Source organism: Pteropus vampyrus, unplaced genomic scaffold (assembly GCF_000151845.1).
Source record: "Pteropus vampyrus isolate Shadow unplaced genomic scaffold, Pvam_2.0 Scaffold156, whole genome shotgun sequence".
Taxonomy (NCBI): domain Eukaryota; kingdom Metazoa; phylum Chordata; class Mammalia; order Chiroptera; family Pteropodidae; genus Pteropus; species Pteropus vampyrus.
In genome coordinates, this window is record NW_011888937.1 from 1,452,076 (window position 1) to 1,475,925 (window position 23,850).

At 35.7% G+C, this 23,850-nt stretch overlaps 1 protein-coding gene across 2 annotated transcripts in view; it reads right to left on the minus strand.

Annotated features, from left to right (window-relative positions):
* Positions 1 to 23,850, minus strand: part of KCMF1 (potassium channel modulatory factor 1) — a 62,088-nt gene that overhangs the window by 2,449 nt on the left and 35,789 nt on the right. For both annotated transcript variants that reach the window (XM_023536390.1, XM_011369852.2), the window contains exons 2-6: positions 20,062 to 20,229; positions 16,874 to 17,013; positions 7,322 to 7,423; positions 5,038 to 5,212; positions 2,820 to 3,102 (exon numbers count right to left, since the gene is read on the minus strand). In XM_023536390.1, coding sequence (XP_023392158.1) covers positions 2,820 to 3,102; positions 5,038 to 5,212; positions 7,322 to 7,423; positions 16,874 to 17,013; positions 20,062 to 20,229 — 868 coding nt within the window. The remainder of the gene's footprint in view (positions 1 to 2,819; positions 3,103 to 5,037; positions 5,213 to 7,321; positions 7,424 to 16,873; positions 17,014 to 20,061; positions 20,230 to 23,850) is intronic.

Here is a 23,850-nt window from a genome sequence, read left to right on the forward strand (position 1 = left end):
GTAGTAATTTCCCTAACCAGAATTTCACCTGTGGGTAGTTAAAACAGGAAAAGTATAGTAACCTCAGTCATAAAAACAAAATCTGCAGTGACAAGGATACTCGACTGAAGAAACTCCTAAAAGTTCCCTTGACTTTTCTCTATTATTTCCATGTAATTCTTCTTGAAATGAAGATACGAAGAGAAGCCCTAGTGGACAAGAAAACTCCCTCCCTCCACTACATTTCTCCTACCAAAAATCGGGTAAGCTGGGCTGAGGTCTAATGGCCTGGAATGCTCATCTGAATGTGCACTCAGACCTTCTAGGCTATGCTGGGAAGCCTGGTCCATCTGCACAGACACTGGATAGATGTTAAGAGTTGAATTCTTGTACTAACCTGTTAAATGACTTAAGCAAAATTTGATTCTGCTTAATTTCTGTACTGATTTTATTTCTTTACATTTATGGTGACAAAGACAAAAAGAGAAACTAGCTGGAGCACTGGGGTTGGGAAAAGTAACAAAACAGGGAGACGTTGACAGTGAAAGGACCAGCAGGTATGCGTAACAGGAGCTTCTCCAGTAAACCTAGATGTACCTGAAGCCCACAGACAGATCAACTTCACGCTCCTCTACAGCTGGCATCTGCTCTCTGCTGCCTTATCTATGCCGAAAGGCGCAGGGGATTCCCAAATCAACAGTGGAGGATACCTACTGGGCACTTACTATGGGTCAGGCTCTGTTTTAAGTGCTTTTGATATGTATTATTTCTTTTAACTCCTATGAATTAAGTCCTATTATTATCAACATTTTACAGAATGAGAAAACTGAAGCAGAGGTTAAGTGACTTGTTCAAAATCTCACGGCTGTCAAGTTCAAAACCACTGAATGATTAGATCTACAACTCAGAAAACGAATTTAAAGATCTGAATTTCAGAATTTAAAGAAAGCAAAAGGATACAGAGGTAATTACATGAAGTTATTAAATCTAAACGAAAAGGAACTGACTGATGACATTTACAGTTAAAACAAAATTAAGAATATCATTAAAAAGTATTAATGAAATAGGAGACTAAGCAATAGGCTACATACTCTCAATCAAAAAGTATAAAAATGTGAAGTGAAATATATTCCACATTCTTTAGCTTTGGAAAAGGCCTTTGGTAAAGAAAAAAAAAGGTCTAAAGTCAAAGCTACTATAGAAAAATAAAGGCTGTATGGAAGACTATCTATTCACTAAGCAAACTAGAAACGTATAGGCTGAGGTTCCAACCCTTTGGAGAACATGCAATTCCAATATTACTATTTTTATTTTTAGGAAATAACTGACAAAATGTTTTACTCCCAAGGGGCAGATAAAATCTGGTACGAGAGCTAGTTTTTCTCGTGGGCCAAACTTCATTTGGGATCTAAAAACCTGCAAAGCTTATAAGAATCTTCAAATGGAGGTTAGCAAAACTAACTGGCTCCATTACCCAAACTGGAATCTGACATAAGCACTTAATCACTTTCTAAAAGGTCAACCATTTTGGAATCCAAAGAAACTGTGTCCTCACCATCAGTTCTAAGGCAACAGAGCAGAAATTGCCCCTGGCCAAAGTGACCAAAGACAAGGCTTGAGCCCCACACACATCACCTAATAGCTGTATGACCGGAGACCAGGATTTCCCCTTGGAGACACTGCAGCCCTCTCCTCGTTTTGAAGATTCACAATGCACGTTAATATATTTGAAGTTCTGGGAAGCCCATAGTAAGTAAACTGTTTTTGTTACTTAGTTTTGCCCAAATTATTCATCAGGAAAAAAAAAATTAAACATAAGTAACTACATATATTCCCTTAGAATATAAAAAGTTCCAGGGAATAGTTTTTGAGAAATACTGCCTTAGGTAAAATCATGAATCAGGAACAAAATGACACAATGAAAGATGTGGAAAATGGTCTGCAAATTACAAAGTATTATGCAATGTACGGTTTCAGATGACAGAAGGGGGCCTTCTGGAAGCTACAACCAGAATCCAAGGAAAGCACTCAGAAGCGACCCACACCATGCCCCGTGAGCCGGGGTATCCAGTGTAGAATTACTACACAGAGAAAAATCCCAGATCAAGCCCACTGATTAGGGGACTAAAAAAACAAGACAAGACAAAACAACAGGGCCAAGTGTAAGAAGGTGTCTTTTCTAAGGGCACTAGCAAGATAGTCAATCCACCCATAGGTCAGTGAACTCTCAGTGGATATACACATTGGTAAGTCTCCTTTTTGAGGTAAGTATCTCGATCTGGCAAGTTACACTCCTGTTGTTGGCCATTTACTGTGTGTACTGAATATTTTTTTACACCATGGTAAACCATATTTTTAGTAGTCACTTTTGTATGTGCCAACCATAAGAATTTAAATACTTCTTTAGAAATTCTCAGGAGAAAACTGCCACTTATGAAATCCTCTCTTGTACCTTTTAATATTTCACAGCAGACTGAAACTAGCCATAAAAAAAAGCAATGTTAATTGTGATAATAAATGTACCTAATATGTCTCACATATGTAAATGACACGGTATTAAAGTTTTATAGGCAATCTGGGAATAGAAATTCCTATGAGATGAGGACATACTATTCGAACAAGACCACTGCATTCCTACTTTATCTAAAATAAGAATGATTTTTCATATTCTTGGGGAAATGCTGAATACGCAGTTTTGATTAGAGATCTGTGGGTTTGATGGTTTGATCAAAGGCAGAGTGTTTAAGAACATTTATAAGCACAAAAAAGGAACGATCATTTCAGACTGTGCAGTGCCAATAAAACATTGTTCCTCAAAATTATGTTAATAAATAAGCTACCTTGTTAAAAGAAATTGGGAATTCTGGATAGTCTGCTGACTGCTTTCTGTGTTAGCTGTGTTGGTTGTTGCCGTGGATTGTGTGATTGTAGTGGTGACACTGCTTGTGTTAGTACGCCGGCTTGCATTGCGTGCGGTCTCCAGTTGCTGCCGTGCTGCCTGGGCGTGCTGCCGTTCCAGCTGCAGCTGCATCTGCAGTTGTTGTAACTGAGAAGCGGAAGGGCCAGAAGAATTAAGCTGTCCTCCTGCAGAACGTCTCACTCCTGATAACTGAGATAAAAGCTCTGCCAATGGAAATGAAGACGATTAATGTCTACTTAAATAATGCAGAAAACAAAATGGTACAGATCACTCTTTTAGCCCAGGAACATTAAAAATAATGCTCTTTAGAATTCCTCCTGGAGGCAGGAGTTGTATGTGGGGAATGCACATATGAATATGAAGCCACATACAATTACTTTTGTTTTAAGGGAAACGTAACAGATTGTTTATTTGTTTAATGAGCTAATTTAGTTATACTTTCTCCAAGTAGTTTAGTAGATTAAAGTGGTTTATCTACTCATCCAATCAGAATATAAACCCTCTCAACAAGAGCGCCACGAAAGCAGGGATCAAGTATCCTGTTTATTATATTCTCAGCTCTTAGAACAGTGCCTGAGATAGTAGACGCTTAAACATTTAATCAATGATTGAATGAATTATTAGAATTAAATCCAAGAGACCTGGATCATTTCTAACTGTGAGCCTTGCAAACTTGCCTCTGCCTTCTCTCTCTGGCACTGTCATTTGAGAGTGCCTGAGTACCAACTGCAGTAAGGCTGACTGGCTCTTGGCTGTACAGCTTATTTGGTGGTCTGTTACCATCCAGACTCTATTTCAATAAGGCAGTTCTCATGAAGAGCAATGTGGACCAGTGTCCCTGTGTCCTCACCTAAGGAAGGTGTAGACACTGCCTTCTCCCGTGTGGAGGGTCCATCTACCTAGCTTACACGGAACTGACAGCTGCCTTGTAGACAGAAATTCCAAGGCTAGCGAATGCTCTTCATCATTAAAACTCATTAAGAGGGTAAAGTTATGTTTTCTTGTTCACAATTGTCTTATTTCAGGGATAAAGCAACATTCTTTCATACTGTACACCACTAAAATAAACAAATTTTCACTGATAGACAAAACTGAATGGAGAGAATTTCTCAATTTTGAATTTTCTTCCCAGAAATTACTTTAACCTTTAGTGACAGCAGGTAAATACTATATTCCCATTGAATGAAGAAATTATTTTGTTAAGTCCCCCAAATTCAGTTTACTGGGCTTATTGCACATCCAAATGCCCAAAGCACATATAAAATGATTTTACATTGTATATCTCACATTTTTAAAGAACATTTCATGAGTAAAACTGTTCCTAGTCTCTACCACATATTTGTACTTTTCAGTGTTTCAGGATGTTCTGCAAGGTACATCGTGGCTTCCAAGTATACATTCCCCCATGTGCGCACATTTGGAACCTGGACAGGCTTTCCAGAGTCTTACTGCCTGTCTGTGCTTGGTGTGTCTTTCAGAGTCTCAGGCTACAGTGGTTTCTTTAAAAACAATTTAATTTATTGGGATAACACTGGTTTATAACATTATATAAATTTCAGGTGTACAACATTATAATTCAGTATCTATATACTCTATTGTGTGCTCACCACCCAAAGTCTAGTTTCCTTTTGTTACCTATAGTGATTTCTGACCTTTTGACTCCTAGCACTTGTGTTCTAAGGCTGGCTTCCCAGGTACTTTTCACTATGTTCCACAACAGTATAGCTCTTAAATCAAGGCAAGAAGGGAGAAATTCCTACTTCACTTTCTTGTATGTGAAGAGCTTAATTCTTTAGTCTTGTCAATCAGTTTTCTTATCTGTGTATTTGTGGAGGCTGAACCATGGAATTCTGGAGGTCTTTCAGCTGATATCTTTTATGATTTTCTTGGGTTCCAATGCAGGCCACAAACAGAACATAGAACCATTTCTTATAATCTTATGCTTCTACGTACTTAGAGAAATGCCAGAATAATATGAATATATTGTCTATTTTAAAAACACTTAATAGTTAAAAACTTTTGGGAATTCTAGGAAGGAGAATAGGAGTGTGATGAGACTAAGAACAAAATCTCATCAAAAAATTTTAAAGGGAGCTCCCTCCCCAGCCATTTCCAGTATTAATATGAAACTAACTTACCAGCTATAGGATCCATGGCTTCCCTATTGCTTGGAGAATATGAACTCTGAGAAGAAGAAAGTCCACCAGTAGAACTGCTAGTAAAGTGCATGTTTGATCTACGAGCACGAGGACCTCCCAATCCCCGGCCAGGGTGAAACATTCTACGTACATGTCGAACACCACTCGATTCATCATAACTCCAAAGTTAAGGAAAGACCCGAGTTTTTAGAGAAAGGGAAAAAAAAATCACTCAAGCCTTTGCTAGTTAGACATACAGATTTCCTAAATTGGTAAGCAATTTAAAATAGCACATTTAGAATGCAAACATCACTACTGTATCTATAAGGGCTATTAACTCTAAAAAAAGACACAAATATAAAGCAACATGTGAGTATGTATATATTATGTGTGTCTATTTTCAAAGGGAAAAAAAGTTTCTCCAGGTGGGAAGAAATTTCTTCCTAGGCTCCAGGTGCAATGACCAGAATAACATTGCCAGATGAAGTGAAGGGCATCACCCAGTCAAACATCTGAGGTGACACATTCTCTTACTCTGATTTAGGTACTGAATTTCATATATTTTCATAACAAAGTGACCACAATCAATAAGCATCAGTTTTTATATCTGAGGAGAATATGCTAATATGTAAGCTAACCATATCTCAATTATCATCTGTAATGAGAAAGAAACAGTATGAATAAGTTCAGGTGTAAGAGTCCTTTTACCAGTTTTAAACTGTCTTTAAATTCTTTTTTAATGCTGTTGCTAAAAAAAAGGGTTCTGATACTTTGGAGGCATTCAGAGAAACCATTCCCTCATGTCAAACAAAGTTACCACACAGTAGCATCTTAAGTACCTGAAAATTAGTATGCTTCCAGAATAACTGCTATGCCAACATACTTTTTTCTAGAACTTCATGGTAATGTTCCTTTGGAATCTAAAATATAACATATAAAATATAACATAAGCCATCTCCTACTCTTATATTTTGCACAATTTAATTTTCTCTTGGTAACCAATGACTTATAAAAAATCATAATAGATGTAGATAATGTGGAACATTCTACTGAATAGAAACCAATTTCACTAGAGGCCCTTAAACTTACTGAAAAAGTTAAGTTTGGTTTTAAGTTATTTGCCTAGCTTTTCCATAAAGGTGGAGTGAAGCATGGATCAAGCATGGGTATTGTTATAGAATTCTTTTATACAAAATGCAAAATGACTCAAAGGCTTATGTATTTTTTGGCCCATTTGGGTTTTCTTATTCACTTAAAAAAGAAAATCACTGCTTTCTTCATTTTGATTTTAGTGTTCCTGCACTTAGGATAAAGAGTAGTTTCTTCTGTTCATTGAGTACTAGCTCCGAGGTTAGCTCAGGTCAGGCTTACATTCTATATTCTCAGGTTGGGTCCATATCTTTACTTTCCATTAGTTTTCACTTATCTTTCCCTAACTCTAAAGGATCATATTTCCAGTTAGAAAATCAGGAACTGTGAGCAAGAGATAAGAGCTGTAGGATAAAAAAAAATGAATGACCAGACCAGTTTCTCCCTTAATAGGTCTAAGGTTGAATTATGATTGCCAGGAGGCAATCAAAAGAGTAAGAATACAGTCGGGCAGAGAGAGAAATTGAGATTAGCTCTTGAATTGCTTTAAATTGCAACAAGCACTGAAACCTTTACATGAGAACAGAATCCTAAGTTAATAGGTGATAGTTTCAGAAAAACAATCGGTAACCTGAAATCAGAAGCACATAATCTACAAAATTACTCACTCTGGTGGGCCATAAACTCTTGGGAGATTACAGGGAACACGGCCAAGACCTGAGGTGAGATAGGATTGGGAAGGGGAATCAGAAATGAAAGCAATCAAGGAATGCAGAGCTTGACCTGATTTTATGCTATCCTACTCAGAGACTGGGAAGGAAATGTCTTTCTCTGGAGAAGGGTGCTCCAAAAGGGAAAAGAGCCCCAAATATACACCTGCCTACTAACATCCTGCCTGTAACAGGGGAAGGCAACAGAGAACACGGAGGGGAAGCAAATAAATCCTTATAGTTAATTAATTTTAATTTGGACTAGTATTTTCCTCTTTTTATGAAAACACTCTCCTGAAGATTGGTCAAATATCTAAAAAGAGAAATAAGAAATTGCACCTCAACATTGCATCACTTTTAGAAAAACAGTAAAACTAAAATAAATTGGAAGTTAGTTTTTCTCTTTGGGGATACTGTCCTTAAAAATAATCAAAATGACAAATGTTACAAACAACTCTTTCCTTTGTTGCCTCTTAAAAGGATATTAAATCTCTAGGGGCTCTGTGTTCAAGTGTAAGGTGAGCTGCAAAGTCATCCGTGACATGATTAGGATCACCTCCAGGTAATGCTGCACATATTGGACAAATCTGAAATGAAAATAAAGAAAGAAGGTTTAATAGATGAACACTGATCAGACATCTTTCTGGATGAATATTTTACTATAAATTTTACTACTACCAAGTTTTAACCATGCAAAAACACAGTAGATCTTAAACTAGTAAAAAGTAGTGGAGGCCTGAACAAGAACTACATACAGCACCTTCAATGTTCTTACTCAACAAAAACAGACACTCTCTCTCAGGGTCAGACACAAAAGTTGTAGATAGACATTTCAAACTTGAGCCTTCTAACAGCCTGGCTGATTCATTTATATGGTCTAGAAAAATAGTTTCCATAAGAAATTTTAAAATGTGCTGTTTAGTGCACATCGTGTCTGACTAAGTCCAGTCTTGAATGCTAAAGATTGAGACATAAGCTTACCCAAAATAAGCTATATTTGAGGGCCAATCTCCAAATAAGACAGCAAAAGTCTTATAAAAATGAAATAGCACAAACTTTAAGTGTGATATGGTAAGACAGATAATGATTATATGCAAATGTGCTCTATAACTTCATTAATGGGACTTCCAGAGGGAAAAGGGGGGAGGTGGGAGCCCATTTTTAGAGCCTTATTTCCCAGAGGGATGGACAGGAGGTGGGACAAAAACTAACGAGCAGGGCAAGGTCAAGGATTAGAAGATCAACGTCCCTGAGGGCCTTAGGGCAAGGTAAAGAGAAAGTAGGAATAAAATGGTGTATAGGCAGGCAGAAGAGGCTTGATAGGTTGGAAATGTGGTTTCTGAAACAGTATTTTCAACAAAAGTGGTGAAAGAAGGCAGGGGAGGGGAAGGATAGAAAGAATGAGGAACTTTCAGAGGAAAGGCCCTTACTCTTCAGAAGTCCAAATGGGCTGATGATGGACCAAGAGTGGAGGCCAAGCCCTGAAGCATGAAAAACTTCAATCTTAAAGAACAGAGCCAAGAAGACACATCTAATGCAAAGGAGCACAGCCAAAGAAAGCTCTAAGGAAATGTACAGTTAAAGTCTTAGGCTTGTGCCTCTCTAGGGATGAAAGAGCTGTCGATAGGATATGTGATTCATCTTGCCAGTACATGTGTCATGTGCTTAAATTCTTTCACTTGGAGAAAAATTCAGGCAACTGGTCGACTTTATTGCTTTTAACAGCAGTGTGGGAGGAGAGAGTGGCACTGGAGATAGGAAGGCAGGGGAAAGGTGAGACTTGAAAGGACGACACTGGAATATGGAGGGAAAAAACAAACTACTCTGATCTCTACAGTCTAAGTAAACACAAACCCCATCTTCGAATGACTAGAAAGCAGAAGTCCCCTGATATTTTGAGTTCTATTGTGATTCCACTTCTTATGCCCAAACAGCCAGCTGTCCTGGTTATTTGCTTTAGACTCTGAGAAATACCCTCAAGAAAACGTAAAATGCTTTTGAGAAATAATGTTGAAGCATGACAGTGCAAAAAAAGTAGGGAGGTCACAAAGGGATGTGAGGCAAAGGAAAAAAAGAGGTAAATAGACATGCGTGTGCCCTCCTTAGAAAATGACAGACAGAAGGGTGGTCAGATACTTTTTTTTTCTCTGTCAGAGAGAAAAGCAATTGTATCTGCTCACAAGTTTACAGATTATCAATTCTCTCTTTACTGGGAATTTAGGTTTACTGTATGTACCATTCTTGTGCTGTGACACTGAGTGGTAATATTTGATACACTTATTTTACTTTGTATGTCTTGCTTGGGAATTGTGACTAGATTTGCTTAAAGCAAAAAGACCAACAAGATTTAGAGAAGCAGAAACAACTCCAGCTGTTTAAAAATAAAACAAACAAATCAGCTTAGATATTTTTGAGAATGCATTTTGCAATAATGAACAGGTGCTGGACTATTATTATAATATCATAAGATTTTTACCCAGAGAAAATAACACCAAAAAGCAAAAGGTATCTTCCTTTGAGAGTGGCCTTTGGGTAAAATCTATGAACAACTTGAATTGCACAAAGATAGCTGCAGAAGTTTCAGTACTTTTGAGGACGCATGTAAATGTTCTTAGATGAGAAAAGTCTCAAGAATATGTATTCTTGGAAGGAAGACAAATAAGAAAGTATAGGTAACAAACATACTAAGAGTATTCTAATAAGACTGATAATCTCCTACAAAGAAAAGCAGCTTTAAGATGGGGGTGTAAACCAGAAACCCAATCAAGATCTTTTAACACTGTATATTAATTTCAGTTCTGTAACTCAAAGTCTTTTAGATTTCATTGTAGTAAATGTGCTAAGATAGCAGGATGAAGGTATTCAGAACTGCTTCATTCAGCAAGAAATAATACAAAAACAAATATTTAAACTTCTATAATTACTAGGGATAAAGAATTAATTACCAAGATAAAGAATTACTGGGGTGGGAGGATCACCTGGTTTAGCAGCTGGCTCAGGAAAATCAAGACACTAAATTAAAACCAAATGGAAGATGGTGCCACACTTGGGCCACATAAAGTTAACTCGGATAAGAACTTAGAAAGGAAAACTAAGCTCCACTGCTGATGGGACTGGACCAGGTGCCTGGTCACCTTTTAAATTTCACATTATTACTTAGTAAGCTAATTCATATTTTAGAATAAGAACTTTGGTAACTTAAAGTTGTATTTTCTGAGAGGTAATGGAGGGAACAAGAAGAAGAAAGAAAAACAAGAGCGAAGTGGGGCAGGATAAACAGAGATGTAGGGGTGGGAATAAGGACAGACAGAAAGCTACCCTGGTATTCAGGGACACAAATACTGCTTAGTTTTATGTGTGTCTTTATGTCCACATGATAGTACCTAATACCTTTTACAGGACAGGAAAATTCAATACAAAGGATAAACTAATGACTAAAATCATGACAGTTTGTCAACATTAATATTTATCACACTTCTATTGTCACACGATATAGTAATATCTATTACTCGAACAAGAAAATTCCAAGTAAACATTAACTTAAAATTATGGCAACTTGTCAACATTAAAGCTTACCGAAATGGCTTAAGTCAGTGTTTCTTAAATTTGATTCAGGATGTAAATCATCTGGAGCACTTTTTAAAAACTTAGTTCCCCAGCCCCTACCTGGAAACTGATTCTAGGAGTTTCAAGATCCTGTATTTTTGATATGGGTCCCTGCTATCTTATAAGTGAATAAATTTGGCAAATACAGCTTAAATATAGAATGTACTGAAAAATAACAAATATTTACCGTTATTATTTAAACCAAATGTCATTATTACTTACCACATGCCCCCAATCCTTATTCACAAACATTATTGTTACTTATCCGCACCCCGCCCCAACACTCCCTCCCCTCATCCCAGCTTTGTTATGCTGTCTTTGCTACAGCTCTGGTCTTTCCCTTCTGCTTTATATTGCAGAGGGTCACCATCTGTCGTGCTTTTTATCTGCAGCCCTTTTGGAAGGGAAGCCTTTACCAACGTACTGTCATGAGATACCATGCTAAGCACATAATGGAGTTCCCATTTTTCCCACGTGGTCCCAGCACATGACTGCCAGCAAGCAACCAGTCAGTGCCGATTCCTAACATAGGCGGTCACCGATGTCTAGAACATCATTCCGTATGTAAACGCCAAGTCACTAGGAATTTACAAAACTTTTCCCCTGTAGCATGCTACCTCTATAAAAAAAATAATCTGAAGTCAGCAATGCTTGATTCTTGTTTTTAAACAAGAGCACCACACATTCTTCCCCATACAATTATCAACCAGTCTAAAGCAAATTTGGATTTCCCCCAGCCTTTCTTAAACTCATACACCCACACCCAACGGCATTCTCTCTGGGTACTGTGCAGAGCTTTAAAAACGATAGAAAAACAGTTAAATTCATGATGTAATGAGTTCTTTCCCCCCTTTTTTTTCTTGAAAGGCTTCATAACAAGTCTCTTGTCCATTTTGTTTACTGCCACAGAAAAATGCATTTTAAAAAATTGCCTACCTGATCCACCATATAACCTGGCTTTAACTGAATCTAGTCTGCAGCATTATACAGATTGGTTTTTCACCAAAATCATTCAGTAGATACCAGGGAGCTAGGCTAGTTCTTTAAAATGAGGCCAAGCGAATTTAATGCATCATCTTTTCAGACCTGTGAAACTTCCCTTGAGAACTCTGGGACACCATGTTTCTTGTTAACAGCAAATATCTTAAGTGAAATAACTGCCTTGGCAACTGGCATTTCTTTACTAGATTTCTGGATCACAAACTTGATAAACTCATTTATATCTTTTACCGAGTTAGTTTTAGATCCATGAGAAACATTCTCCTTTTGAGAGTATCTCTTCAAAAGTTGTGATTTCTCTACATCATCTTCTATTGTTACTTTCTGGTGACACCAAATGTTTGATGCATCATTTCTCCGGCAAGCACAATCTTATAGTAGGCAGCACAGCTTTTTTGAAATTTCTACCCTTTTGTGATCCATGCTCATCCACATAATCATTACAATTAGGTTCATCCTGCTTCAAAAGATCTACAGTCACTCAAATGTCACCATCCTTCCCTTCCCAAACAATAGCTTCTGTGGCATGATGGTAGAGAAAGTAATGTCATTCCTCTGTACAGGTGTCAAAATTTCTCTTTATTGTCCACCAAACCAAGTGGGCAAACATTCTGGTTTTAAAGGTTCTCTATTATTTGTCCTTACTTGGCAGATTCAATTTTATTTCTCACAACAATCAATGCCTTACCAGCCCCTCCATCTATTACGTTCTTTCTCAATATCATATCTTGGTTCGTATTGTCCCTCTGAATAATGCCATTCCCTTCCCATTCTGTCAACTTTTTGAAATCACACCCATTTTTCAAGGCCTACCAAGTCACAAAAGCCCTCTCTGATTCCTTCCTGGATTATTGTCCAATTGTGTTCACGTGAGCTAGTTGGTCTTTAGGCCATAAAGTGTGTGGGTAGAAGCCATGTTTTGAATTTGTTATCAAGCTGACGGCCATTGTGCCTGACTCCCAGAATTTCATGACTTCAGAAAGCAGTATTTCTTCACACTTTACATATTAAATGTAATGTTCTTGGTTAATACTCAGAGAGATACACTCAGAAGTTATGAATATTTGTCTTGCAAAAGGCCAGCAAATGTTTCGCTTTCCAAGCCGCTCCTAATAATTAACCCAGGAATGATGTAGACCAGCCTTCCTTCTGACATCCTTCCGAGAGCAAAGAAGTATGATAAAGTATGCTATGTTTCCCTCTTCCTTTTTTACAGCTAACGACTCAGTTAATTTCTGCTCAGATGCCCACATTTTTTTCTCACATATAAGCCTCTCTGCAGGCTCCAAGTCATCTTTGCTTTTTGTCCTGTCATTACTTGAAAATTCCTTCCCCTTTTCTCATTCCTTTCCTCTGTCACAGTTGTGAGTATAGTTATGAAATTAAACATGGTTTAAAAAATGAAAAGTGATGTATCTGGGGAGTTATAGGTTCTGAAGTGAAACTGAAATGAAGTGAGACCCTGCTCACTGCCACAGCTCTACTGTCTTCAGAAAAACTCTGCTTTATTTCTTCATCCTTGTGTGAATTTGCTTTTTTAAACAACCATAAGCCCAAGAAAGACAGCACAATTTAAAGTCAAATAATTTTCCTGTGTTATTTAATACTACATTTTCTAATAAAATGTTAGGTAGGTTTCCCTAAACTGGCTTTGAAGTGAAAGTTCACCACATAATGTGTTCTGTCAATTTATGTGCTTATTGTGCTCTGAGTTCCAAACTAAATATCCAAAAGATATTTACAAAAATAGCCTTTTTGAAGTTATGTATGTAGCCTATATAAATTTAAATAGAAACGTGTAAGTAAAGCCTGGAAGTGCAATAAGCGCAATTTCTTTTACGCTGTTCTTTATACCGACTTCCAGTAAAGGACCTATGCCACGAAATACAGGTAAGCTGGTAAAAGTTAAAGTTCTGACTGGTTAAATTTGTTATATAGTATAATTTTGTTCTTACGGATTAACTAATTCATTATTTACCGAGTACCAAGTCAGTGCTAACTTAATATTCAGGGTTATAAAAATTATCAAGAAATGATCATAATGATATCAAAAAGTGAGATAAGATAAACTTGCCACCATTAAAGTTCACATAAGTCTCTCTCTTTTGAAAAATCAAGGTGTATTTTTCATTATTTATTCAAATTGGGGATATAATTCATGTCTCCCTTTTTAAGGGGCTCTTAAACTTAGCTCAAGAAATGCCTAAGGCTTTTCCTGTAAGGCAGATTTTTCTCATCACCTTCAATACAATGTGGTACTTTTAACAGAGTTTAAGAGTGATGCCCCCAAAAGAGCCATAAAAATTTGAAGCCAAGACACAACGAAACTTGTTTACAAGCATTATCTTTGAATCCTTATACTAAAAAAGACATTCTACTAAGTCAATTAACTGGTAAAGTTAATTGACAACTTCAAGTTTTTAGATCTCGTGTCCAAATAAAGGTAGTTTACCTTATAAAATCTGCAGGTATAATAAATATAAGACTGAATACTGGAGTTTTGCTTTGAGGACATACAAAAAGCACCAGTGGAAAACCTATCCTATATGGTAAACTCCTTTTGGGTCCACTGGAACCATCTGAGTTGCTACTTGCACCTTAGTCATTCATTTTGCCAAAACAGATATAGGTCCTTACAACATCTGAGTGAGCATACTGTTCAACTTGATTATCATCTAATTTTCTGTTGTTGCAGTGGAACACTGAAATTAAGTATGAATTATTTCACATTGAACTTATTTTTCTCCTCAGTTCCATTCTCCCCATTTTAATGCTTACGTCAGAACCATCACCTGCTTCTAAAGACAGCGTATAGAATGTTAGGGAGTTTTTGTTATATACAAAAGTTTTAATTTTCCCTACATTTCTATACATGATTTAAAAGTCCTAAATAATTAAGTTTTGGTTTTAAATATGTTTCTTGGACAGAAATTTAAATTATATGTGTATGCTGATGTCCTAAAATTTCCAAAACTTGAAATAACATGATTCAGCCACAATAAAAAAGAACTCCAAAGATGTCAAGAGCTTTATCCTGTCCATAATTCACTCTAAATATGAGCATCAATGCTTACATAGAAGAAATACTCCAATGTAAGCTCTGCTTTTTCTATCTTCTCTGGGGGTAAGCTAGATATTTTATTTGTAGATTTTAGGAAAGGGAATGGGAACCTCTTATTGCTTAATGCGTCAATAAGCACCTGAATGCTGCAGGGAGACAGAGGCACAGAGGCAGTGTCCAAAAGCTAGCAACAATTTTAGTGAAGACCCAGAGATGAACTCTACCTAAGTTAGTGGGTTTATATTGTTTATAAAGTTTTTTAAATTAGAGTCTGGTGATGACGGTAGCATTGTATGCTCCTCTTCTCAAGGGCATAACCAATTTGTCAAGTGAGATTGAGTTTGGCATCTTCAAATAATTTTCTTAACCATTTTTTTTTTTAGCTTGAGTGGCACAGTGGGAAAAGGGTAGTAGAAGAGAAGGTTGAGAAGTGCTTAAAGAAATTCTGAGCTACCTTATAATTTGCCAACAATTGCCAGAAAGCTCCCATCTTTAATTTCTACCACTCTCCCTACAGGCTCTGCAAAATATTTCTATGCACTGACCTGAAATTAGCTGTCTAGACACTGAACTAGACAAACCGGTCTTTCAAAACAGAAACCACACCAGTGGCCAAAGAGAAAAAGAATTTAGAATGAATGTCTCGAACACCTGCTGCTATCTTACCCAGCACCTCCTTTCACATTAAGTGTTCTTCTCATTCTGAAAACTTACCTGTTCACCTTTCCCAGCAAGATTTTAATTCAATACAGAGAAGAGTACAGAGCAATGAAAACCCTACCCAGAGATGACAACACACTCTCAAGAGTAGCACAGATACCTTGCTAGGAAAGCTACCATTATCTCATTGTCATGATAATCTAAGCGATTCTCCCTCTTGGTTTTCATATCAAAGAAATGGATTCTTTAAAAATATGACACACACTTTCTAAGTTATATAAATGGCTAACCACTATGCTGTACTCCTGAAACTAATGTATTTAATGTCAACTATCACTGAAAATTTTTAAAAAATATATCATGACATATAAACATAGATTATCCCAGAACAAATCTGAAATATCCCAAGTGTCTATCATTTCCTTCCCTGTTATCAACTCAAAAATATGCTGAGATACTAATGGCTGTATAGCCCTTATAATCAAAAGTACTATCTGATTTTAAAAAAGTAAATGTGCTCAAAATAACTATTACTAAAACAATATGCAAAGATAGTGATATTAAAGAGAGAAAAAATGATTTATAAAATACAAAGTGTTTGAGGAAAAAATAATGAAAAGCACAAATGATAAAAGTACCGAATCCTGGTCATCTATAATCTCTTTAGCAAAATGCAGTTGGGTAGTGGCAATACAGTTGCCTATAGCAATTGTATGTTTCAAATTCTATATATTTCTCCACTATTATTAAATAAAATACTACTGTTAATTCACAGAAAAACACACAGCATCCAATTGCATTCTTTCATAAATAATGCAAGCAGTAATAATCAAAACCTATTTTTTTTCTTCTAATGTATATTTGGCTTTTCAATGCTTACCTTTGCTAACTACCTGATGATTATAAGGATAAATAGGTAATTATAATATTTTAAAAAGTGTACAAGATTAGATTTATAAGATCTGTAAAAACTGTGGTTCATGAGGGGGTGGTTCCATACAGTAGTGGTTAGCACGTCTGCTTTACACACAGGTCTTGGGTTCGAGGCCCAGTGGAGCCACGGTCCAGGTCCTGGAAGCGCCAGGCCCTGGGTGTTTGCGGCGAGTGTGTGGGAAGAGACGCCCCATCTTCAGAGATCCAGTTCTCAAGGGGAGACCCCAACCAGGGATGGAAGGAGGGTGGGGAATTAAAAAAACAAACTGTGGTTCATGCACTATTACTGCTCCTAATAAGGAAACATGTGTTGAAAATTTAGATCAAATACATCTAATTGTTTATACACAAAATGTCAGAATGATAATTTCTATTCTGTGCTCTATGACTCTTTTTAATTGACAACTGTTTAAATATTAAATTATCAGCTAAAACTAATTATTCTGAATCAGTAGTAAAAGATTTATAAGTCCTTTTATGCTGTCATTTTTCTCCATAAGATTTATTATTGAAAATAAAATTTGGTCAAGATTCCATACTTTGCTTTTAGCAATAGGGCAAGAATGGCGAGTGTGCACAAATGAGGGGAATTATCTTGCACATCTATCTATGCAGCCTCCTAGGATGTGTAAAACTTGCTGTTAAAGCCTAATTTTAAGAATTATTATGCGAACAGTATCAGTATACTTGGAAGGTACATGATAGTGACCTAGTTTTATTTATATTAAAAATAATGTACTTTACCCCATCATTTTAGACACAAAGCTGCTTCACTTACCACTTCTGTTGATGTTTCTGCATGTTCAGAAGTAACATGTTCTTGAAGAGATGTCTCCGTATAGCCCATTTTTCCACAATAGGGACAAGTAAAAGACTGTGGCTGCTCTACAGAGAAAGCTTCTCCACCATAGTACAAATCTGAAAAAGAAAGTGGAATTGCACTGAGAAATAACTATTATTAGTTTTTAAAATATATACAAATGTAATCATATCATACAAAATAATAATTAAAAAAAGGCGTGCCTGAAATCTCCACCAACAACCTCACTCTGTCAAGGAGTGCTTAGGTACCTCTCTGTTTACATTTGCAACATCCTTATTCTCCCAAGGACTCCATGATGCCCCTCCAAATTCCTTCTCCATATAGCTACTACAGCCTTAAGAGAAAAACAAAGCAAACAGCGTTTTAATCCCTTCATTTAATGTTAAAACATCTCTCATTTCACATCTGGTTCTGATTTTATTGTAATTTACTTTTTCTTTATATATACTGTGGCAATGCCAATGTCAACATAAAGAATCAGCAGGAAGTACAATATACAAGAACGCAAGTGCCCAGAGGGAAAGAGCAGATGACCATGATCAATACACCAACTCCCAGATGCAGTTTTACCTGTAGAACATATATCATTTTACAGCAGGAAGGACTTTCTTTATTCAGTTCTTGTAAATGCTAACTTGAATGTGGTACTACCACAACATACTTTGCCCAACTTGGTTACTAAAGAACTGGACAATTAGTGAGAGTCTGTGGGAATGATCTATTTGCCTCACTAGTACATCTTGAGGAGTAAGTTTACTTTCTTCCATTAGTACACACACACAAAAAGGTAACTGAAAGTATATTTAGTAGATTATGTCACTTCATTACACAGAACTATCGCATTATTTAACATGAAATGAATGCCCAATTTAAGAAGATATGCTCATTTTTGTGAGAAGAGAAAATGGAAGAGTTCATTACATGATTGATTTGTTCACATATTTCTTAAGGGAGATTTAGACTATCTTAAAAATATTTACCCACTACATATATATTTACCATTTATTATGTGCGTAATACTTGCCAAGTGAGTTGGGGTAAATATATTTAAAAAAATAGAACTTCCTCACCCGATAAAGGGTAGCTTACAAAAAAGGCACAACTAACATCATACTAGTAAAAGACTAGATACTTTCTCTCTAAGACCAGGAACAAGATAAGAATGTCTACTCTTACCATTTCTACTCAGTATTTTAACTGGAGGATCTAACCAAAGAGATTAGACAAGAAAATGAAAGCCATCCAGATGAAAAAATAAGTAAAACTATATGACCTTGTATATAGGAATCCACTAAAAAACAATTAGAATAAATTGTTTTTCTATATACTTGCAGTGAATACAAAAATGAAATAAAATTCCATTTACAATAGGAAAAAGAATAAAATACTTAGGAATACATTTAATGAGAGAAGTATCAAACTTATTCTCCGATAATTACAAAACTTTGTTGAAAGAAATTAAAGGTGACCTAATAAATAGATAGATATCCTATGTTCATAACTGATATGCTTAATAGCATTTCTCTCCAAACTGATCTACAGATTCAAAATAATCTCTATCAAAATTCCAGTTGGAGTCTTTGCAGAATTTTGACAAACTGATCCTAGAATGCACATGGAAACCCAAGGGATCTAGAGTGCCCAAAACAATCTTGAAAAAGAACAAAGTTGGAAGACTCACAGGTCTTAATTTCAAAACTTACTACAAAGGTATAGTTTTCAGACAGTGTGGTACTGACATAAAGACAGACATCTATATCAATGGAATAGCCTGAGAGTCCAGAAATAAATGCTTTTACGGTCACCTGATTTTTAAATAGCATTACTGAGATATCTTTGACATATGAAAATTGTATATATTAATGGTATACAACTGGATGTTTTGACATATGTATACACTGAAAAAAGATCACAATCAAGCTAATTAACATATCTATCACCTCTACACAGTTATCACTGTGTCTACGTGTGTATGCTGGCATAAAAGACATTCTGGTATAGAAGACAATATTGTTAACTACAGTCACCATGCTGTACACAGAACTTATTTGTCTTGAATAACAAAACTGTACCCTTTGACCAACATCACCCATTTCCCTCTCCCCACTTGCCAAATGATTCTCAACAAGAATGTCAAGAGACAATTCATTAAGAATTCTTTTCAACAAATGATGCTGGGACAGCTAGATATCCATATGAAAAAGAATAAAGTTGAACATCTATCTCATTCCATATACAAAAATGAACTCAAAATAGATCAAAGATCTAAATGTAAAAGCTAAAACTATAAAACTCTTAGAAGAAAACAGTTTTAAATCTTTATGATCTTGGATTAGGTGATGGTTTCCTGGATATGACACCAAAAGCAGAATATAAGAAAATAAAAGATAAAATGAACATCATCAAAATTAAAACTTTTGTGCTTCAAAACACACCATCAAGAAAGTGAAGAGACAACCCATGCAATGAGAGAAAATTTCTGCAAATCATTCATCTGATAAGGAAGTTGTATACAAAATATACAATGAACTATTAAAACCCAATAATAAAAAAGACATATTACCTAACTTAAAAATTGGCAAGGATTTGAACAGATATTTCTCCAAAGTAGATACACAAATGACCCATAAGCACAAGAAAAGATAGTCAACATCATTAACTATTAGAGAAATGCAAATCGAAACCACATGATACCACTTCACATCTACTAGGATGGATGTAATAAAAAAGACAGATAATACAAGTGATGACTATGCAAGAAATTACAGCAATGAAACATTTATAGCTTTTCTTATGGATTGACCATGTCTTCTAATCAACTGTAGAAATAATCTGCTTTCTGAAAACTAGAGCAAGAATATCTGTGTAATGTTAGCAAGAACAGTCAAACTTTATTCTCTCTTTATTCAGGCACTCCTCCATTTCACGTCTCGTCAATTGTATATATTTCTGAATGGCTTTCATAAACAAGTAAACTATGATTTGGAGAAAGAATTACTTAGAATTTGTAAAGAGTCATGTTATTTTTAATAAATATGGAGCTTCATGTATGCATTGGGTTAGAACATCTTGCCTTTACTTCTTCACACACATACACACAAAATTCTAAATGATAATCCACTAAAATTTTGTTAAATACATACCAAAATCTACCCTTGTTAATATGCACTGCATTGGGTGGTCAGTTGTATGCCTTGTTGTTGTTGCACCACTTTCATAACAAGATGCACAAAGATCGTAATCGTAGCAAATTAAACACTTATATCTGCGACCTCGAAAATTTCCTTTTAAACATGCATCACAGCTGACACCTATAAAAAAAAGAGATATCATTAATTAGCAGCTGTAAAAGACTACACTCTCTATTTCACTTTTATAAATTCTTTCAGGTGCTCATTTAACCCCGTATTTCTTTTCCAAAATGACTAGAAATGACACAATAAAATAATATGGGAATTTCTAACAATATGAATGTTATTCTGATTTATACTCCTAATGAAAATGACTTAAAATGTTTGATAAAATGTTGAAAAAAAAAAAACAACTCATTGATACAACAGATGGGTAGTTACCAGAGGGAAAGGGATGGGGGAAGGTGAAATGGGTAAAAGGAGTCAAATGTACAGTGACAGACGTAACAACTTTTGGTGGTGAGCAAGCTATAATGTATACAGATACTGAATTATAATGTTACACACCTAAAACTTATATAATGTTATAAACCAATGTTACTTCAATTAAAAAAATATGCCTTGATGAGCTAGCAAGAGGGTAAAAACCAAGTATAAGAGGAACTGGTAACTGGAATCCCTAAATGGGTGGGTATTATTTGCCAACGCGGGTAAAAAATCTGAGTTTAGATTTTTCACAGCATCGCAGGACAAAGCACCGGAAGCAAAGACCAAGGTCTGCTAAAGGTATTGTGTCTAACAGGCAATTCTTAAAGTTGAGACCCTAACACAGCAGGTCATCGAATAATGCCGTTTTATTATAATGCTGATGTGGGGGAGGGGGGAGGGGGAGTGTCTCAGGTGGGGGCCACGGTCTGTGTGGAGTTCTTCCCATGTTTGTGTTTTCTTTGGGGACTCTCCTCCCACATCCTAAAGATGTGCACGTGAAGTAAACTGGTTGTATCTGCATAGTTCCAATCTGAGTGAGTGTGGGTGTGAGTGGCCCTGCGGGGTAAGGTGTCCTGTCCAGGGCAGGTCCCACCTTCAGCCCTGAGCTGCTGAGATAGGCTCTGGCCACCCATGACCCAGAATTGGAATAAGTGGGTTGGAAAAGAATTATCTTGTTTTTATTCATCTTTCTTAAATGTATGTATAGCTCACATTTATTTCAATATTTAATATGAGAAATGTTTTGTGTCTTTATTTAAAAGTTTGGGGATGTTTTTGTGACCAGAAATATGCCATAGGATCTTAATGTCGTAGCTTCCAAAACACTACTGATGACATTAAGTAAGGATTTATTGTACATTCTCAGTGTATGGGTGGGCTAAAAATCCTCCCTAGGGGATTACAAATTTGCCCTAGTGAAATTCCCGCTCCCTCTCAGTACAAAACAACAATAAAACAACCCTGAAAAATCATAACCACAAACCAGCCCAGCCATCTTATAAGTGGAGAGCCCAAATTCAGACTACCAAATGATTCCAAATGGTTCTCGGGTAAAGAATTGAGTTTAAAGTGGTCCTAAATTAGAACTGCCACTAAACATCTGGCAGAAATAAACTTCTAAGGAATGACGGTTCATACACAAAATACACCTATCCCTCAATTTACACAGATTACCTATTCCACATTTCTTACATGGAAGAAAACTGAGTGAAGAGTACACCAGTATGAAGAAAAGTACTAAAGAAACAGGATGATATAAGCCATAAAATATTTCACAAAAAAATACTAATGAAAATTCAGAAAAACCAAAATAATTTTATTTGCTGTTGGTGTCTGTACTGTAATCTAAAGCAATCAACCTTCTCCTTTTAATTGGCACAAAGTCACTATATTTATTGCATGAAATATTTGGACAGTGGTTACCAGAGGGGAGGGTGGAGGGGATTTAAATCATTTCATTTAAAAAATTAAAAAATAAAGTAATTATTGACAGTAAAAAAAGAGAAATATTTGGAAGTACTACTTCAGTTTCATTATTTATGTTTGTTTTTGGATGTTCTTTTTCCAACCTCAACTTTTGCTAAGTTTTCATAAATTCTTCGATATTCACTGCAACATTTAAAAAAAAGTCTCTGAAATTTTAAGACTTGTTGGATGTTTGGATCAATATCTAGAATTGTGGTTTTCAGTGTTGTAGCAAACTGAAGAGCTTCATAAATATTTTCTGCAGTGAATGAAACTGGTTCAAGGTCACTGCCATATTCATTGGCAGGAAGGACTTCAGATGTTAAGTAAATTAATTCATTATCAGTTAATTCGCAATCAACCAGTAATTAGTTAATATCATATGCATTCAAATTGTCAGAGCCTCTTTCTTGAAATGTATTTAATAAATTAATAATGCCAGTTACTCCTTCTTCAGTTGTTGGAACCATATTCCTTGGTACAACTAATTCTGGTCATACTGCTTTCCAACAAGCATTTAAAGTTGACGGCTTTATATCACTCAAAACTAAAGCAATATTCTTCACACAACTTAAAATTGTGTATTTATTCCAGGCTTCTGTAACTGTGATTCATTATCTTCAAATTAAAAATATCATTAAAACTCCATTTAATATAATTAATCCTAAAGGTGGAAATAATGCTTCGATCTAAAGGTTGGATCAAGGAAGTTGTATTTGGTGGCAAATATACAATTTTTACATTTGGATGTTTTAAATTATGTGGATGATCCAGGTGCATTATCTAAAAGTATTTTAAAAGGAAGACAATTTTCCTTCATATAATTTTCAGCTTCTACTTGCAAAACATTCGTAAAACCAATCCCCCAAAATATCAGTAGTTACCCATGCTTTTTTATTTGCTATCTAATGAATGGGAAGGTCATTAGTAATAGTGTTAATAAGTATTGGTTCTTTGTACACTGCTGAGTTAAGCTATTGTTTTTTATAAAGAGTAACTGCCAATAATGGAAATGAAAAAGAAAATCGCGTAAAATGAGACCTTGTAAACGAAAACTGTGTATAACAAGGTCCGTATAAATGGGCAGAGGGGTGTTTACCTAAAAAAAAAAAAAACTGTGTAAAAAAAAAAAACCCCAACAACTCGTAAATCGAGGGACGGGTGTACACACAAAAAACAAAGCACCACTAGAAAGCAGCAGCAGAAAGAGAGTAGAATCGGACTGCCAAAGAGTTTATATCAGAATAGGTTAAAAGAAATAAAAGAGAAGCCTGAAAAAAAAGAGGCAACCAACAGATTTCAAAATAAACCAAACAACATATAAATGTTAAAAAAATGACAATTAAGATTTAAAACTCAATGGGCAGGTTTATTGTAGGAAAAGCCTTTTAGTCACATGTGATTTGCTTATTTATGTAGAAAATCCAATACACCTAAATTGTTAGAATAAGTTTTAAGCAAGGTTGCTAAGTATAAAAACCAATTTAATAAAATATTGATTATATTTCTTCACTCCAAAAAAGAAAAATACACCATTTATGATTCCACTTATGTGCTTAGATTAGTCAAATTCATATAAAAAGAAGAATAGTGATCACCAGGGACTGAGTGGAAAGAGTATTGTTTAATGGGTAGAGTTTCAGTTTGGAATGATAAAAAGTTCTGGAAACTGATAGTGGTGATGGTTGCACAACGATGTGAATGTATTTTATGCTACTAAACTGTATATGCAAAAAGGGTTAAAATGACAGATTTTATGTTATGCATATTTTATAATAAAAAAAATTATGCCCTTTGCAACAGTATTCTAAAAAAGTGCCTATGAATAAATCTAAATTTTTGATTGGA